The 16,270-nt window shown below is 44.7% G+C and overlaps 2 protein-coding genes across 2 annotated transcripts; both read left to right on the top strand.

The window, feature by feature from the left end:
- Positions 1-830: 830 nt before the first annotated feature.
- VC83_08737 (uncharacterized protein) lies at positions 831-1,674 on the top strand (the record flags this gene model as incomplete). Its single annotated transcript, XM_024472280.1, has 7 exons — positions 831-916; positions 966-1,052; positions 1,100-1,167; positions 1,220-1,255; positions 1,303-1,424; positions 1,472-1,558; positions 1,606-1,674. The coding sequence occupies 7 exons, from the start codon at positions 831-833 to the stop codon at positions 1,672-1,674; spliced, it is 555 nt and encodes a 184-aa protein (XP_024320339.1).
- Positions 1,675-6,127: 4,453 nt separating this feature from the next.
- On the top strand, positions 6,128-12,747 carry HHK5 (Histidine kinase). Its single transcript, XM_024472279.1, has 7 exons — positions 6,128-6,822; positions 6,879-6,913; positions 6,965-7,295; positions 7,349-9,963; positions 10,016-10,139; positions 10,185-11,422; positions 11,469-12,747. Exons 1-6 carry the CDS (start codon positions 6,739-6,741, stop codon positions 10,485-10,487), a joined length of 3,492 nt encoding a protein of 1,163 aa, XP_024320340.1. The 5' UTR covers positions 6,128-6,738; the 3' UTR covers positions 10,488-11,422; positions 11,469-12,747.
- The last annotated feature ends 3,523 nt before the right edge of the window (positions 12,748-16,270 follow it).

The raw sequence follows: 16,270 nt of genomic DNA, 5'->3' as shown, positions 1-16,270 counted from the left end.
AATGCATTAGCAATGAATTACTACTGTTGTGTTGCCATGCCCTACAGGTTTTATGTTGGTAGGAAATTAGGGCCCTATTATATACCGTTTTTAGCCCTACCTGACCATATCATGTGATGCTACACGAGCTTAGCTGACCAATGTGCAAGGTTTAGTCATAAAAGTGGAGCATTTTCGGGTCAGCTGAGCTAACCCCTGATGGTCTGCCCACCTGTGTACTCACTTGGCATGGGGTAAAGTAGGGCAGGGTATGGATGACCGATATGGAAGGAAGATAGAGGGTCCGGACCGAAGTGGGCTACTTGTTTACTCGTATGGCAGTGAATCATCGGGCGTAACTTTGACTCACGCCCGAGTATCACCAGCCCGTGGATAGCCACCCCTTTCTCCGTTTTCCTCATGCAATTTACGAAGGGAATCGTACAGAGATACGTAAGGGGTGTGTTGTAATAGTCACGTGATCTTATATGGAATCTCCTTAGTTTTCACGTGCAACAAACACTTTCGCACTAACTCTTCAGACGACGCTAGACCCCTGTCACTAACCAAAATTCCCTTCCCGCCGGCATTCATTCCGAAAAAATACGATTCGCACCTGAAAAATCACTTGCGCAGGTAGGGGGGTAGGCCACTTAGCCCAAATAGGCAAGGTGGCTATTGTAGAATTGTTGTCTAGGAGCTTAGCCCTAATTAGGCTAAGTGGCATGCGCGAGTGCGCTTTTAGGAATAATTACCGACTTTCTACCCACCACCACCACCATCACCCCGCTACCTCGTAGGCTCGCCCCTACTGAACCTTTTTTCCTCGTCAATAACGAGACTTTTAGAAAATGCCGCAACAATACACTTTCGACAACGCTGCCCAGACCACTATGGTGGGATGGGATCCCGCCATCCTTAGGAACCGCACTCCTGCGTAAGTGAAAGTTATGGTTTCAGAATCCTCGTCACTAACGAGTCTTTAGCCAACGCCGCACCGCCTACCTTGCCCGCTGGGGAACTATCGCTGCCTGCCCCCTGCAGAACACCAACTGCTTAGAGGAGCAGTTACGGTAAGTGAATTGGTAGTCTATAATCCTCGTTGCTAACGAACCTTTAGCCGCCTATGCTGGCCTCACAAGACCAATGGTGAAGTGCGTGCTGGCACCACTGCCAAATGTTATGGCTGTAAGTGTTCTATATTATCTCTTGTTTTGTCTCATTGCTAACGAAGCTTTAGGCCGCACTGGGAACCAGCTGATGCCGCTCCCCCAAGGTAAGTAGTACACCTTCTGTAATTCCTCGTTCCTAACGATGAATTAGACACCCCCCGTGGCCTTGACAACGAGGACCTACTGCCTTGTGGCTGTAAGTGGCAGCATACTGCAGTAGAGCTGCTTTTCTACCGCAGGGCGCTCCCAGCTGCCACCCTCCCTCCTGGCGACGTAAGTATTGTATAGTATTAGATTTCTCATCACTAACGAGAATTAAGGCTCCCCCAAACACCCTCACCCGCACCCACCGCTGCGTGCTCTGGGAGATGTTGCAATACCTCCAAGGAGGTAATATGACTGTGTTGGTAAGTTGTATATAGCTGTAAAATAGTTCAGTGCTAACGAGGAAAAGGACTTGGTAGATGGAACTCGCCGTGCCAACACCACCCTTGCAGCTGTGGCCTCTGGCCACAATATCTAGAAGTCTCGGCAACAACGAGCTTCTTGTAAAATAGAATAATACAAAATTTGCTTTCCTTCCTTTCTCCTTGTCTTATGTGGTTGTAATGTACTGTAACGAGAGCTCTCTTAGTAGGGCTCTCTACATAGAACCCTTGGTCGCAACGAGGAAACCCCCTGCTATAGTGGTTACAGTAGTGCTCTCGGTCGCAGGCTCGTAGGCTATCGGTCGCACTATAGGCTCTAAGATTAAGAGCAGGGAACCCTCGGTTACAACGAGGAAACCCCCTGCCGTAGTGGTTGAGGTAGTGCTCTCGGTAAGGGCTCTTAGTCGCAGGCTCTCTACACAACAGAATCCTCAGTTGCAAAACAACAACACAGAATCCAAAACAACAAGACAGAATCCTCGGTCACAACAAGACAGAATCAAAACAACAGAATCCTCGGTCACAAAACAAGACAGAATCCTCGGTCGCAACAAGACAGAATCCTCGGTCGCAACAACACAGAATCCTCGGTCGCAACAACACAGAATCCTCAGTCACAACAAGCCAGAATCAAAACAACAGAATCCTCGATCGCAAAACAAGACAGAATCCACGGTCACAACAAGACAGAATCAAAACAACAGAATCCTCGGTCGCAAAACAAGACAGAATCCACAGTCACAACAAGACAGAATCAAAACAACAGAATCCTCGGTCGCAAAACAAGACAGAATCCTCGGTCGCAACAAGACAGAATCCTCAGTCACAACAAGAGTCACAACAATCCAGAATTCACAGTCACAACAAGCCAGAATCAAAACAACAGAATCCTCGGTCACAACAAGCCAGAATCAAAACAGCAGAATCCTCAGTCACAACAAGAATCCTCAGTCGCAACAAGACAGAATCCTCAGTCACAACAAGAATCCTCGGTCACAACAAGAATCCTCAGTCGCAACAAGACAGAATCCTCAGTCACAACAAGAATCCTCGGTCACAACAAGAATCCTCAGTCGCAACAAGACAGAATCCTCAGTCGCAAAACAACAAGACAGAATCAAAACAAGACAGAATCCTCGGTCGCAAAACAACAAGACAGAATCCTCAGTCACAACAAGAATCCTCAGTCGCAACAAGACAGAATCCTCGGTCGCAAAACAAGACAGAATCCACAGTCACAACAAGACAGAATCAAAACAAGACAGAATCCTCAGTCGCAAAACAACAAGACAGAATCAAAACAAGACAGAATCCTCGGTTGTAACGAGGTATTTCTAAGAGCTACTATCTACCAATACATGAGCATTCCCGTCCACATACTATACACCGGAGCCCTCCACTCTGGTTAGGATTCATAAACTCTTCTCTCTTCTTTGTAGGATTATCGTTCCAGCCGACTAAATACCGCATAATAGAGCTTGAGTCAAAATTTGTACTCCATCCACCCCAATCGCATATCTGCCGTAGACCCCATCTCTTTTCTGAATATAGCCATTGACATCCACCTCTACGGAAAGAGTGTGTTCCATATAGTCGGAAATCTACGCCTATATCGAGGAGATTATGTCGAAAATACTCTGTAAATGTAGAAGCATCCTAATGTCTCGTTAACACTGAGGTATTTTAATATATAAGGTAGTCATACTAAGCTCTTATCACTTGCTATAACCCGATCATAGGCATCAATACGACGAAATATAAAACCACTCGTTATCTGCGAGACTTTTATCCATTGTAAGAGTGCAAGAACAGGGTCAAGGTGAGGTTCTTGTGGGTTAAGAAATAGGTGAAATGGCTTAATTCCTAATTCCTCATTAGTACCGAGGAATTTAAGTAGTAGAGTACACACCTCCATATTGGTTTGTCTTCCGGAAGAGAAGGTTAAGTTGAATTTCACCTCGTTCCTCGTTGATAACGAGGATATGATGACTTTGAATTTGTAATACCTCGTCAATCCGAAGAAGGCATTGAAATGCAAGTGTATAGATAGCTTGTAGCATTATCCTACACTTCTGCCCACTCCAATAATATGTATGCTCGTCATGAACGAGTTTTTTACCAAACTCAACCTGTGGAATAGCTTGGTTAAACTTCCACATACACTGTAAATCATATGAAGTAAGAGCTCTTGCACTTGTAGAGACTTCACCAGCATGTGTCTAGAATCTATTAGTATAAAATACCTCGATGGGAATGAGAGAATTTACCTTCATCTTATTTAGGGCTCTCATATAGCGGGAAACTGTCGTTGATAACGAGGGATTTCCTTGCCAATTACCACTCTCAACAACTTGAAGCCATTCCCCATGACCACACTGACGTGGGCATATATAGGCAAACCAAAAGCTTATAGCTGCCCTCATTTTTAGAGCATGAGAGTATGTAGCAGCACGATCCTTCGTTCCTGACGAGTCAACTAGCTTCTTTGTCCGGGACGACCCTTTTCCAACTTTCCTTACCCCTTCTATTGTACTTAGGACTTCACAAGCATCCTGAATCCACTCACAAATATATTGTGGACACTTATTAGAAGCTGTATTAACCCCATCCTCACCTTGTATAGGGTACTTTGCCTTAATAAATATAAGGAATTGTGTATGCATCCTAATATCTCGTTAGAGATGAGCGTTTTATAATAACTCGTTACCTACGAGGTATATGCAGCATGTGTTGTAGGTGCTAAAGCAGCATTTGACGACTGCTTAATTTGGCTTGTACTTTGACGAAAACTGAATTCTTCATACGCAGTCTGGGCTTGTAACTCGTCAGCTAGTAATTGCTCTGTTGCTGTAATAAGATCCTCTCTATCTTCAAAAACCCTCGTTCTCAGCGAGTGTATCCATCTTAAAGCTTTAATAGTAGGTAAAGGGAAAGGTAGGTAAAAGGAAAGGTACGAGGGAAGGCGCTCTATATTATATAATCTGTGTAGAGCCTCATTAGATTCCTCGCTAAGGACGAGGAATAACCCTAACTCCTCGCTAACAATGAGACTAATCCTCGCTAACAATGAGACATTTGTACCCTCCTATTAAATATATATAGAGGCATTATTATTAAATAACATCATAAAATAATTTAGCTACAACTATATTAAAAATGTCGCTCCCATCGAGAGAAAAGAAGATGTCTTCAAACACTCGTCTACAACGAGAAATTGACGCAGGCCATACATCAATTGAATCATTTATTCCACCTAAAAATATAATTGATTCTGATATAAGAACAATTACTGAGAAAAACCGACTTTTAAGCTGGGCCAATGCCTTTAACCTAGCTAAATATGAAGCTGAAAGGTAATATATTACTATATTTACTTATATATAGGTGCTAAAGGTATAATAGTAAGAAATACGTCAGTCCTATCGAGGAATCCTATAAACTTGTCATTCCAAATGAGCCAAAAAGGAAAAGGGACAACGCAGACAAAGAAGCCGGAAGGGTCGTTGACAACGAGGAAAACCAGAGAGTAGACAAAGAAGCTGAAAGGGTCGTTGACAACGAGGAAAACCAGAGAGTAGGGTCATCGCCTACTATAGTTCAGCGACCTCGGCTACTCTACTTACCACCAACCCCATCAAAAAGGGTCGCTACCAACGACAAAGAGGGTTATATACAGCTTGATTTCCTTAACAAAGGAGAACTTGTTCTTATTTCCTCAATTCCTATCCCACCATCAAAAACATATCAGGCATACAAGGAATTACCACAACTTATCCTCGACTGGGACGAGGGAAAAACCCTCGTTATTAACGACCAAAGTATACCACTTAAGTATTGGAAGATACTATATAAAGACAGCCTTCCAACTTACTGGAAGGTAATTAAGAATAACTGGTGTCATTGGAGGGTAAGCTACGATAATACACCTTATTACCTCGATAGTAACGACTATTTTAGTTTGTTTATTACTCATTTGTTGCCTGCCACAGGGACTGGGAGGTATTTTGGAAGAAGTATGGCGAATTCTCGTCTATAACGAGGCTCTATAGTACTCTCCGGGGGGAGCGTATAGCAGCTGATAAAGCAGATGCAGACTTAGCAAGGCAAGAGGTTGACTTTATAGCTACTTATATGCATCGTGGGGCACGAGGGAAAAGAGCAGTACTTATGAAGAAGGACATTGATATTGCTCGTTTATGGCGAGAAAACAATAATAGAAGTGTACAGTGGTGGCATACCTTCTAGTATATAGTAGACTATAGGCTATATAGAGCAATTTACTTCCGAAAAATGATGTTTATATAGGCTATATATCAAAATTCTCGTTGGAAACGAGGAATCACCTGCGCATGCGCAGGTGATTTTTCACTAGTTTGCCGAATTCACAGGTGAAAAAATACGATGCGCAATGCGCAAGTGATTTCTGCAAAACTCAAATTTTCCCTCGCCTACGGCGACCCCATTTTATCGTAAAAAAAAGTTGACGACGTAGACGTAGTACACGTGTATTACTATATAAGACGTTAATTTACGAGAAAGCTCGTCGTTACCCTATACTATATCTCCAAAACTCGGTGGGAACGAGCCTTCTGAGGCCTCGCGAGCGCGTTGATGGGGTGGCTACAGGGGGGTTGGGGCCGGCCCACTTGGTGGCCCCTTGGCAGCCAAACCCAAAGGGGTGCGCATCGTATTTTTTCCGACAATAATCCCCCATTCTCCGTCCCGCAAAAGGGTCCAGCCTCAGCTTAGCGTTGAGCCTCGTATCCCTGCCGCGTCTCCAACGACCTCAAATCTATCTCTAATGCGCTAGATAAATCCGGAGCCTCGCTCGTCTACTCCCTCACTATTTTGCTAAGGCATATTCATCAATTGAGCCGCCATATCGACATCGCCGCCTGTCGCGTCGAAAACTAGCCCAGTCGCCAGGAACACAGCCCGACGCCGCCGCGCCGTGGTCGCTGCTGTGAAAAATCAGCGACATGATCTTATAGCAGAAAGAATCTGCCGCCGCAGCTATCACACCATACTGGCCCAATCTCGAAGTCGAATAGCGACCGCTTGGAGGAGGAAGGAGGGGGGAGGAGGGTGAAGGGCCCACGCTCCTATTTCGCTAAATTTCAAAGCCCACGGCACAACAAAGGGATTTCGAGTAGCAAGCCATGCGCATACCCATTCGCCTGCAGCTTGCGCTGCTGGTCCTTTTGACGGCTTTCCTGGCATTGGCTGCTGTGTCCATTTCAACCGTGGGTTCTGCATGGACCGGGTCCGCGGAAGACGCTTCTTCTGACAGTGTGAACAGTGGATAAATAACTACAACTTCGTTGTCGGCATCAAGTAAGCCAATCCAATCCCTTACCTGCTACGGTCATTACTGATACGTCTCAGATTGCAAAGCTTGTCCTTGACTGCATCTCTCAAGGCTGGGCAGGTAGCTGCCAACCTACAACTCGTCGAGTCGACCTGCAGGACTATTGTGACTCGGATAGAGATACAAAAGGCACTACTGAGGTTCTACTACCAGAATGACAACAGCGCGTCCAACTGGCAGCTGGCTGAAGAAGATATCCAGGCGGCTGTTGCTAGTACCGGTTACTCGCAGCTGGTCCAAGTCAGGATATTCTCAAAGGACAGGACTGGAGACTCAAATGGATTGCTAAACGTCACGGCTGTTGGCGCCGCGGATATCCAACTTCCAATGCAATATCCAAATGGCACGGTGAGAATTGCTTACCTCCAGGCAACATGATAAATTACTGACAATTTCCAAAGCACATCAAACTTGGCGACCAGTCACCGGAAGGGCCCACTGGATTCCCTGAGTCGCTTTATCCAAATCTCACATACTCTAGAACGACTACAGACGGCGTGGTGTCTAGTACCGTCAAAGCTTTTCGTAAATACAATCTCAATGCTTCAACTGCTATGCTACTGGGACCATTCCACGTCAACGAAACATTTTCCTTGGTGTCTATGACGCTGCCAATTTTCAACAGCACGTCAAAAGTAGATATTTTGGGCTACATGACTGTGGTTTCCCAATCCACTCGACTATTCAATGTTCGAAATTCGAGGGAGGGCCTGGATAGCACCGGCATGGTTTTGCTTTTGGGGCCAGACACTGGAATAAACAAATTCCCTCAAACGAAGACACCGGTCAACGAGGGCCATACTCCAAATAGGACCGATCTCGGCGAGCAGGATATGAACTTTATATTCCCGCCTATGCCAAACCAGAATCAGACCGATCGGCATACCATGCATAGCTCCTCTACGAACTACGGCGCCAACTTCCAGTTAAAAAAGTACCCTGTAGCGCTTGAAGTAGTTAGCAGCAACAACTCTCAAATCAACAATGCCGGAAGCAACTTGAATACTATAAATGAGCAAGGGGTCGAGGTTGCTGTTGGATACGCCCGTCCTAGAAGTAATATAGTGGACTGGGTGCTGATTGTGGAGGAGTCTAAGGCCGAAGCATTTGCACCGGTCGAGAAATTGCGCAAGATTCTCCTTGGTTGTATCTTTGGAACTATTGCACTCATTTTGGTTGTTGTCGTTCCAACAGCTTATTACAGCGTTTTGCCCATTACGAGGCTGAAAGAGGCCACCGAGAAGTCGGTTCAGCCGCCTGGGTATACACCACGGAATAGCATGGGGTCAGAGATATCCATCGATGGTGAAATTCGCCCGGGCGACGAAGAAACAGCAAATACTCAATCGTCGAGCAAGACATCGAAACATGGCAAGGGATTTGTAATACGCATGAGACGCTTTGTGCATGGCAAACACCGAAAATCGAAGGAAGAAAAGACGGAAGAAGAACGTCGCCGAGTGTTTAAAGTCCCTGGAAAGGTGCTTGACCCGAGGCATTTCATTACTGACGAATTGACGGAGCTCACCCGCACCTTCAACGAGATGTCTGATGAACTGATGACGCAGTATACGAAACTTGAGGAAAGAGTCGCCGAACGAACTAGAGAATTGGAGATCAGTAAAAAGGCAGCAGAAGCAGCGAATGAAAGCAAAACGCTCTTTATTGCGAACATATCACACGAATTGAAAACACCGCTAAATGGAATTCTTGGTATGTGCGCCGTTTGCATGGGAGAAGACGACTTGCCCAGCATCAAGCGATCTCTCCAGGTCGTGTACAAGTCAGGGGATCTTTTGCTACATCTACTCAACGATCTATTAACATTCAGTAAAAACCAAATCGGCCAGTCGATTACCATTGAAGAGAAAGAGTTTGTCCTTTCCGATATCAAATCTCAAGTCGTGACCATTTTCGACAAGCAAGTCAAGGAGGCAAATATCAAATTTGCTGTCCACTTTATTAGTGCTGAAAATGGTGATCTCGGTTCCAAAACGGGCCTGCCATGGCCGAAAAAGGCTCTTCCTGCCGTGGGTCCAAACGGGACCGGCAGGTTGAAGGACATGAGGTTATGGGGGGATCAGCACCGAATACTCCAAGTGCTCATCAATCTGGTTAGCAACAGCTTAAAGTTCACTCCTGTGGGGGGTAGGGTCATCGTGAGGATTAAATGTATAGGCGAGAAGGGCGCAGAAGGCAATGTCAGCAGAAAAGGCTCACTGGCATCAAAACAAGGATCGTTGCAACGCTCATCAAGACAACGTCATCGCGTTGGTTCTGGATCGGGATCAAACGCATCCACCTCGAGACTACCGTCTAGCCCCAGCAAACCTCTTGGCACCGCTCTACTCATCAACCCTATGGATCCAAAGGCGGCTTTAAGCCACATTCATGTTCGCGAACGGTCACCGACTCCCCCACCAGCAAACTCGAAAACGCTCATTTTCGAGTTCGAGGTTGAAGACACAGGTCCGGGTATCCCTGCCAGTATCCAGGACCGCGTCTTTGAGCCGTTCGTTCAAGGCGACTTGGGTCTCAGCAGAAAGTATGGCGGCACTGGATTGGGGCTTAGTATTTGCCATCAGCTCGCTGGATTAATGGGCGGCACCATCACCCTGGAAAACACGGGCGAAGACCAAGGCACTACATTCAATATGCAAATTCCTCTAAAGTTTGTTGGGGAGCGGACATCTAGCACGGCTAGTTCAACTGCTGGGGGGTCTCAAACACCCAGTGTGACTTCACGGGAGGATTCCAGAATGGCAAGGTTGTCGCTTGAGATGCAGTCACAAAGTGCCACGAACAACAACAGCAGTCAGGCTGCAGTGGTCGAGAAAGATATTCAGCCTAGACTGGTTGGGCTGAGTCAGCCATTCTTTGCGTCGGCAGCTTCTAGGGATGGAGCCACAGATGATCAGCTTGCCATCCTCAATCGTGTCGCAGCCAAGCCTGGATCGGGCAAGATTCGAGTATTAGTTGCAGAGGATAACCTGGTAAATCAGGAAGTCGTCCTTCGGTATGTATACGCAGCTTGTTGACCTGGAAATACCACAACTAACATTTTATAGCATGTTAAAACTGGAGGATATTTATGATGTGACCGTGGCAAAGGATGGCCAGGAGGCATATGAGAAGGTGAAGGCTAGCATGGAGGAAGGGCTTCAGTTCAATCTCATCTTTATGGATATCCAGGTACGATTCCAGACTCTATTGGATACCTCTTACTAACAAGTTTAGATGCCGAACCTCGATGGTTTACAGAGTACTCGACTGATACGTCAAATGGGTTATTCTGCACCAATTGTCGCATTGACGGCATTTTCAGAGGAGAGCAATGTCCAAGAGTGCATGGACTCGGGAATGGATATGTTCCTCAGCAAACCCATTCGACGCCCTGCCCTCAAGCAGGTTCTCAAGAAATTCGGGACTATCCTTGAAGAACCGGAACCAAGCCTGTCGCCACAGAACAATCCAACCACCGATGGTCCGACTACTAATGGCGTAACTAATGGCATAGCTGAAAAAACCGACTTACCTTAATCGGATACCGCCCCTATCAGATCCCCTTTCAAATTCAAAACTATATCAGAAGTCTTCTGATAGTTGACCCGTGTCGCGGGAGTCTCGCGCGGGCCAGCACCTCGCTTCTTCGACCCATGGAACTCATCACGAACGGGCCGTAGGAGAGCCTGCTTAAATCTTTTAATCTTCGAAATCACTACAAATCCCTTAGGGTCGTCTCATTTACACGTCTTAGCGCGCTTAGCGACGATTTTCATTTGTCATTCGTCCACGGCGCAGAAAACACTCGGGATACCGGTTACGGAGGGCTGGTTAAGTTGTGTTTGCGCAACCAGTGTTCAGGAGCATGATAGAAAAGCTGCCATGCTTATATAACAACACTTAGCAACCCGGAACGGTTGGGGAAGGCAACATTGCTGCCATGTATGCGGCCTCATACATACTCCGCGGATAATAATGGTCTGCAATTGGTTGTATATGGGTGTATTTATTTAATAAGGAAATCTCGACCGAGGAACAGATAGCAGTTCAACATGTAGATACGAGTATAGTATCCTTCGTTGCCTGACCGCCTGATTTTCTACCTAATCTACAATGCGGTTATCGTGTCACCGGCACGTCGCACCCAAAGGAGCCGCATAAATATCTCTAACTCATGCTGTAGTACCATCGGCGTGGTCGCGCGCGTTTTCGATTGACTACCCTTCATATGCATATCCAGTGCAGTGTGGAAAAATCAACAAGGCTACCCATCTATTTTCAGAGAGTTGGTAATAAGTGCCCATGGATTATATAAAAGGCAGTTTCCTATAAAAGGATCAGTTCCGTCAACAATCCTCTTCATCAGTTCCATCAGTTCCGTCAACAATCGAAACTGCATTCCAGTGTCCTTCAGTCTCGACAGCAACGTCCGTTTGCGCACTTCTTCTACTTCCTATTGGAACTTTGCAACGGTAAGTGTTGAAATCGAAATACTATTGCTTGAACTAACAGAACTAGATGGTCTGCGGAGATAAATGTTGGCTACACCGTCTTTGTGGCCACTTTCACACAACTGATATTCTTAAATGTGCAATTCATCTGAATACCACCGATTCCTGTCCCCCCCCGCGCGAAAGAATCCCTGATCCGAGAGACACGACTGACACGTACTGTCCTGCTTGCAAAGGGGAAACACCACCTGATTCCGATTAAACACACCGTCAGCTCATTTCCAAGACTAGCCTCGAGATATGTTGGCAGGGAGAGTGGCTGGTGCTTTTTGAGCTGCCTGTAGATGGAATTGAAAGGCTATTCTCAACCCAAGTGCAAAACCGTGCGAGTCAAATTCGTCTGTTAGCACCTGTCTACCACAATAGTATCTTTGATCAAAGCGCTACCTCTATACTCAAAATTACTTGTGCCACCCCATCTGAGCATATGATTGTAGTACTGCACACCGGCCATGCACGAGTAAAATTGACTGAGTAGGATCAGAAATGAAGATAATGCATAATGCTGCAGCTAACTTACGGGTTCCCATCATTATACTTCACTCTCCAACACTGTACAGGAATTTTTGCCAAGTCCTGGTCTTTATCCCCAACATTGATATCGAAGACTATCCATGCAGATTTATTATCCGGCGAATCGATCAATGCCGGAACATGGACATAGTCTTGGTCGGTCAATTGTCTGTTGATGTGCTGATAGAGGTGATTCTCTTTGGGATGCTTCGCCAGGCAGGCCAGCAGGGCATGCAACCGTGAGCGTGAAGTGGTATGGCGTGCTAAGTGAGTTGCCGTATGTATCAAGGCCATCCCTAACAGCTTGAAGCAGAAGGACAAAGTTTTTTGCTTGGGTAGCATCCACCGGATATTCCCAATCAATGTCAAGCCCGTCAGGTTCGAGATTCCGTACAAGTGAGACTGCAGATGAGGCAAAGGTGGAGTGACCAGACACAGTCGCAGCTGGAGTCGCAAAGTTTGCTGAATAGGTCCAACAAAGCCTAGAGTGTTGATAGGAAAAGATGCCAGAAATAGAGGTTTCTTCATCAATTCTCTCTATGGCTAAAAATATGGCGTCGGACTCCCCTTGACAGTGTGCGATGCGCCTTTTCGAATTTCGCTGCTGGGCTCCTAGGGCTTGCGCTTCAGCTCCGATCCCGTCTTATCCTCCTCGGCCCACTATATCTGGCAGGATCTCGTCGTCTATGATCGGACAGGCCAGCGGTTGGGTGGAATACTGTGGCTCATGAGTCACCTTGAGTTGCTTACAGTGTGCGGCGAATCACCTCCCGAATACGATTCGGCGATTTGATGATTCATTCATATTTTTGAGGTATTCGCCTAATCATGACTCGAATCTTTGAGGCTTAAATAGAGTGTATAGAATATTGAAAACTATGGAAAATATTTAACTATGCCTAACCTATATGTTCACTTGCATCTTCGACGTCCTCATCTTCGACATCCTCATCTTCGATATCCTCATCGTCGACAATTATCCCCCAATCCCGTAGACATAGTAAATATCTAATTGTTGAAGGTAATAGTCTATTCCTTTTCTTTGTGACAATGTCAGCTCCTTGGCTAAAGACCCGTTCTGATGCTGCTGATGTTGCTGGAATTGCTAAATAGTCTCGAGCTATTTGTGCAATTATTGGATACTGATACTGCTTTGCTTGCCAATATTTAAGGATATTAGTCTCAGGCTTATCAACTCCTGGCTCATTAAGCCACCGTCTCCATTCAACCTCTTGAAGTATAGGCTTTCGATGCTTAAACATCTCATCCTCGGAGTCCACTTCTTGAGGTATATCCTCATCCTCATTATCAAGCATAGCATCCATTTCCTCTGCTCGAATATCATTGTCAAGTGTTTTATACTTGTTATAACAAGCTGCAAACTGTGCTCTTGCTCGTTCTTTGCTTGTGTTATAAAAGCTTTCAGGCAAATAGAAGTCAAATATACTAAAATTAAACCGAGGATCACATATTATTGCAACTGTTGAATGGCTTGACCGTTGGCTTGTTGCAAGTGAGAAATAGTTGTCCAATTTGTTGAATGCAGCAGTACAAGCTTCGTTGATATATGTATGCTTAACAGTCTTCTTGATCTTCTTAATTTTATCCATTAGTCGTAGATAATATGGAACACAGTAGTTAAGTGTTGGATACCCATCTGCTTGCACCTTTTCTGAGATACGCTTAAAAATCTCAAAGAACTCTGCAAGAGCATGAAGTAATTCCCATTCTTTCGAAGAAATCTGGATATCACGCATGCTTATATCAAGAGTCTGTGATGCACAAAGGGCTGTGATTGGTGCCTCCATTGACAATGCATTTTGAAGCATATGATATGTTGAGTTCCATCGTACTGGCATATCAATTGTAAGAGTAACAGGCTTGATTCCAGTGGCTATAGCATGAGAACGAAGACTATCCTTCCACCCTCGACGATTCCTAAACACATAGATGTGCTTGCGGAGCTTTGTTAAAGCGTTAACAACTTCTTCTTTTTCAGAATAGATAGCATTAATCTGAGTATAAGCTAAACCCTCTTGAACTCGATAGCTCTCAAGCTCTTCTGATGGTACAGCTTTCATCGTCAGAAGAGCTGCTTGAACAGCTATATTTATAATATGTGCCATACATCGTACATCGCCATCTTTAACAGTAAAGCTCCATGGCTGATTTGTTGTTGTTGGAACATCTGCTGCTCTTGATTCGTATTGGTTGAGCATTGCTGTATTATTTGACACATTGTCTCTTGTGATAGTAAAGACTCCATGTGTAATTTTGAAATCATCTGTAACTGAGAGTAATTGCTGAGCTAGGTATTCGCCAGAATGAATTGGTTCAAGTAGATTTATCACATCTAGGATTCTTGAATGTTGGACCCAATCTTTTGATATCCAGTGTACAGTAACAGCAGCATGATCTGTTCCATTTATAGCAGTCCAAGCATCAGTCGTAAGTGATAATCGCCCACCTGCTTTAATATGATTATGCAGTTCCAGTTGTAGCTGCCCTCGATGATAGCAAAATTGCCTGTGTAGGTCCCTTTTCAAAGACGTTGAAGAAATACTCAAAACTGAAGGATTGAGGTAATGCACTAGCTGCCGGAATGAGAATTTATCTACCAATCTCATTGGTAGATTATTCATAATGATGAATGCAAGTAACAATTCTCGGAATTTGGTGCCTGACACTGGAGTTGTACCATGAGGATTTGGCTTGAAGAATCTAGACAAAGATGCACGGTTCTGAGGGCGGATATTGTCTTTATTCTGAAGTTTTCGAGTAGATTTTGAAGACGCTTCAAAGATAGTTGGATGCTTTAGTTCAATATGTCTCCATAAATTGCTTGTTGTATTTTGCGATACCGGTTTAGCTTCAGGCATATATGAACAGCCTTCTTGCATACAAGCATATTGCATCTTATTAGGAGAGCCTCTTAAGATAGTACGAGCATATAGATTCTTTGGAAAAAGAGCAGAATGAGTGACTGGTAGCTGTAGTGTTGCGGTACTGCTTTGTGTTAATGATAGCGAAGACGATGAGAATACTCCATTATTACTGTTATCTTCATAAATAACATGATCGTCAAGATCCTCAGGGGCGTCAGACAACTCAGAATCACTCATAATGATGATAATTGTAATGATTGAATGTATTAAATGTCAATCTAAAAAACTATATATTGAGGATGACAGTAAGTCCTCACCGCTAGACGCTTGGACATCTTAGACATCTTGGCAAGTATTCAGATCATTCAAATACTTGCTGAATCATGATTTGAATCATCAAGAAATAGCCCGAATCAGATCATGAATCGAATCTGATTCAGGGTGAATCATGCCGGATCACGATTCGCTGCACACTGGTTGCTTACAATAAATGGGATGGCACTAGAATAAATGAAATGCTAATAAAATAACACTACGAAAATATATGCTCCACTTCTAATGTTTTGAACTTCAAGAAATAGCGGGCCTTGCTCATAGGAATTTAGGTCGATTCTGTACCCCAAGCTGTCTGATGGGTATGATAAATGGGGGAGAACTCGATTGGCAGTGTCCTAACGCCAAAGAACATGGAAAGAGTCGCCATCAGCTCAACCGTGATACATTTATGCAACATATCCGCAAGTTGTTATGCGTTCAGCTTGACTAACGTGAGCAAATGTATATTGATGGAGCCAGAGGAGCCTTTTTCAAGGTCAAGTTACCTACATTTGGCTACACCGTCGTCGCAAAAGGCACAGGAGTAGAGTGTGTCAGAGATCTAAAACATGAATCAAAAATGTACCGCCGTCTCATTCCACTTCAGGGGAAGTGTCTGTCTGTGCATCTAGGAGGTACGAAAGTTGAAAGCCTATTATACTATGCAGGTGCTGTCCATATTGTCCATATGATGTTTCTAAGCTTTGGGGGTTTCTGTTGTGATCGCCAATCTCACAAGCTCAGTGTATTAGATAGTATTGGCGATACGGGTCATGTATGACCCTTATACGGGTTCGTATCGTATACAGTAATACTGAGTCAGTGCGTATTCCAAAATCCCAATACGGGTCCAGTGCGTATTCAGTTCTCAATACTGGCCGTATACGGGCCGTATTACTAGCCGTATACAGCCAGTATTGAGGCTTAAAATTTGAAACAAGGGATTCGAATAACTTCAATTGATAGATTGTTATATACTATATATTACTACAATGACTTCACAACCTTCGGATATACTGTCACAGCACGACAGTGAGCTATTTGTCAGTGAACGATTCGAAACCCTGACTTCACCTGTACTTAAACATACGCTATC

The sequence above is a fragment of the Pseudogymnoascus destructans genome (genome assembly GCF_001641265.1).
Source record: "Pseudogymnoascus destructans isolate 20631-21 unplaced genomic scaffold scaffold_27, whole genome shotgun sequence".
In the NCBI taxonomy this organism is placed as follows: domain Eukaryota; kingdom Fungi; phylum Ascomycota; class Leotiomycetes; order Thelebolales; family Thelebolaceae; genus Pseudogymnoascus; species Pseudogymnoascus destructans.
Note: the sequence above shows the minus strand (reverse complement) of the source record. Positions and strands in the feature narration are given on the sequence as shown.

What these genes read in the sequence shown, in the direction of transcription:
- HHK5 (XM_024472279.1), top strand. Translation starts at nt 6,739, where the DNA reads ATGCGCATACCCATTCGCCTGCAGCTTGCGCTGCTGGTCCTTTTGACG. An exon ending in TGCAATATCCAAATGGCACG is followed by an intron (nt 7,296 to 7,348) that starts GTGAGAATTGCT and finishes CAATTTCCAAAG; the next exon opens with CACATCAAACTTGGCGACCA. An exon ending in TCATCTTTATGGATATCCAG is followed by an intron (nt 10,140 to 10,184) that starts GTACGATTCCAG and finishes TAACAAGTTTAG; the next exon opens with ATGCCGAACCTCGATGGTTT.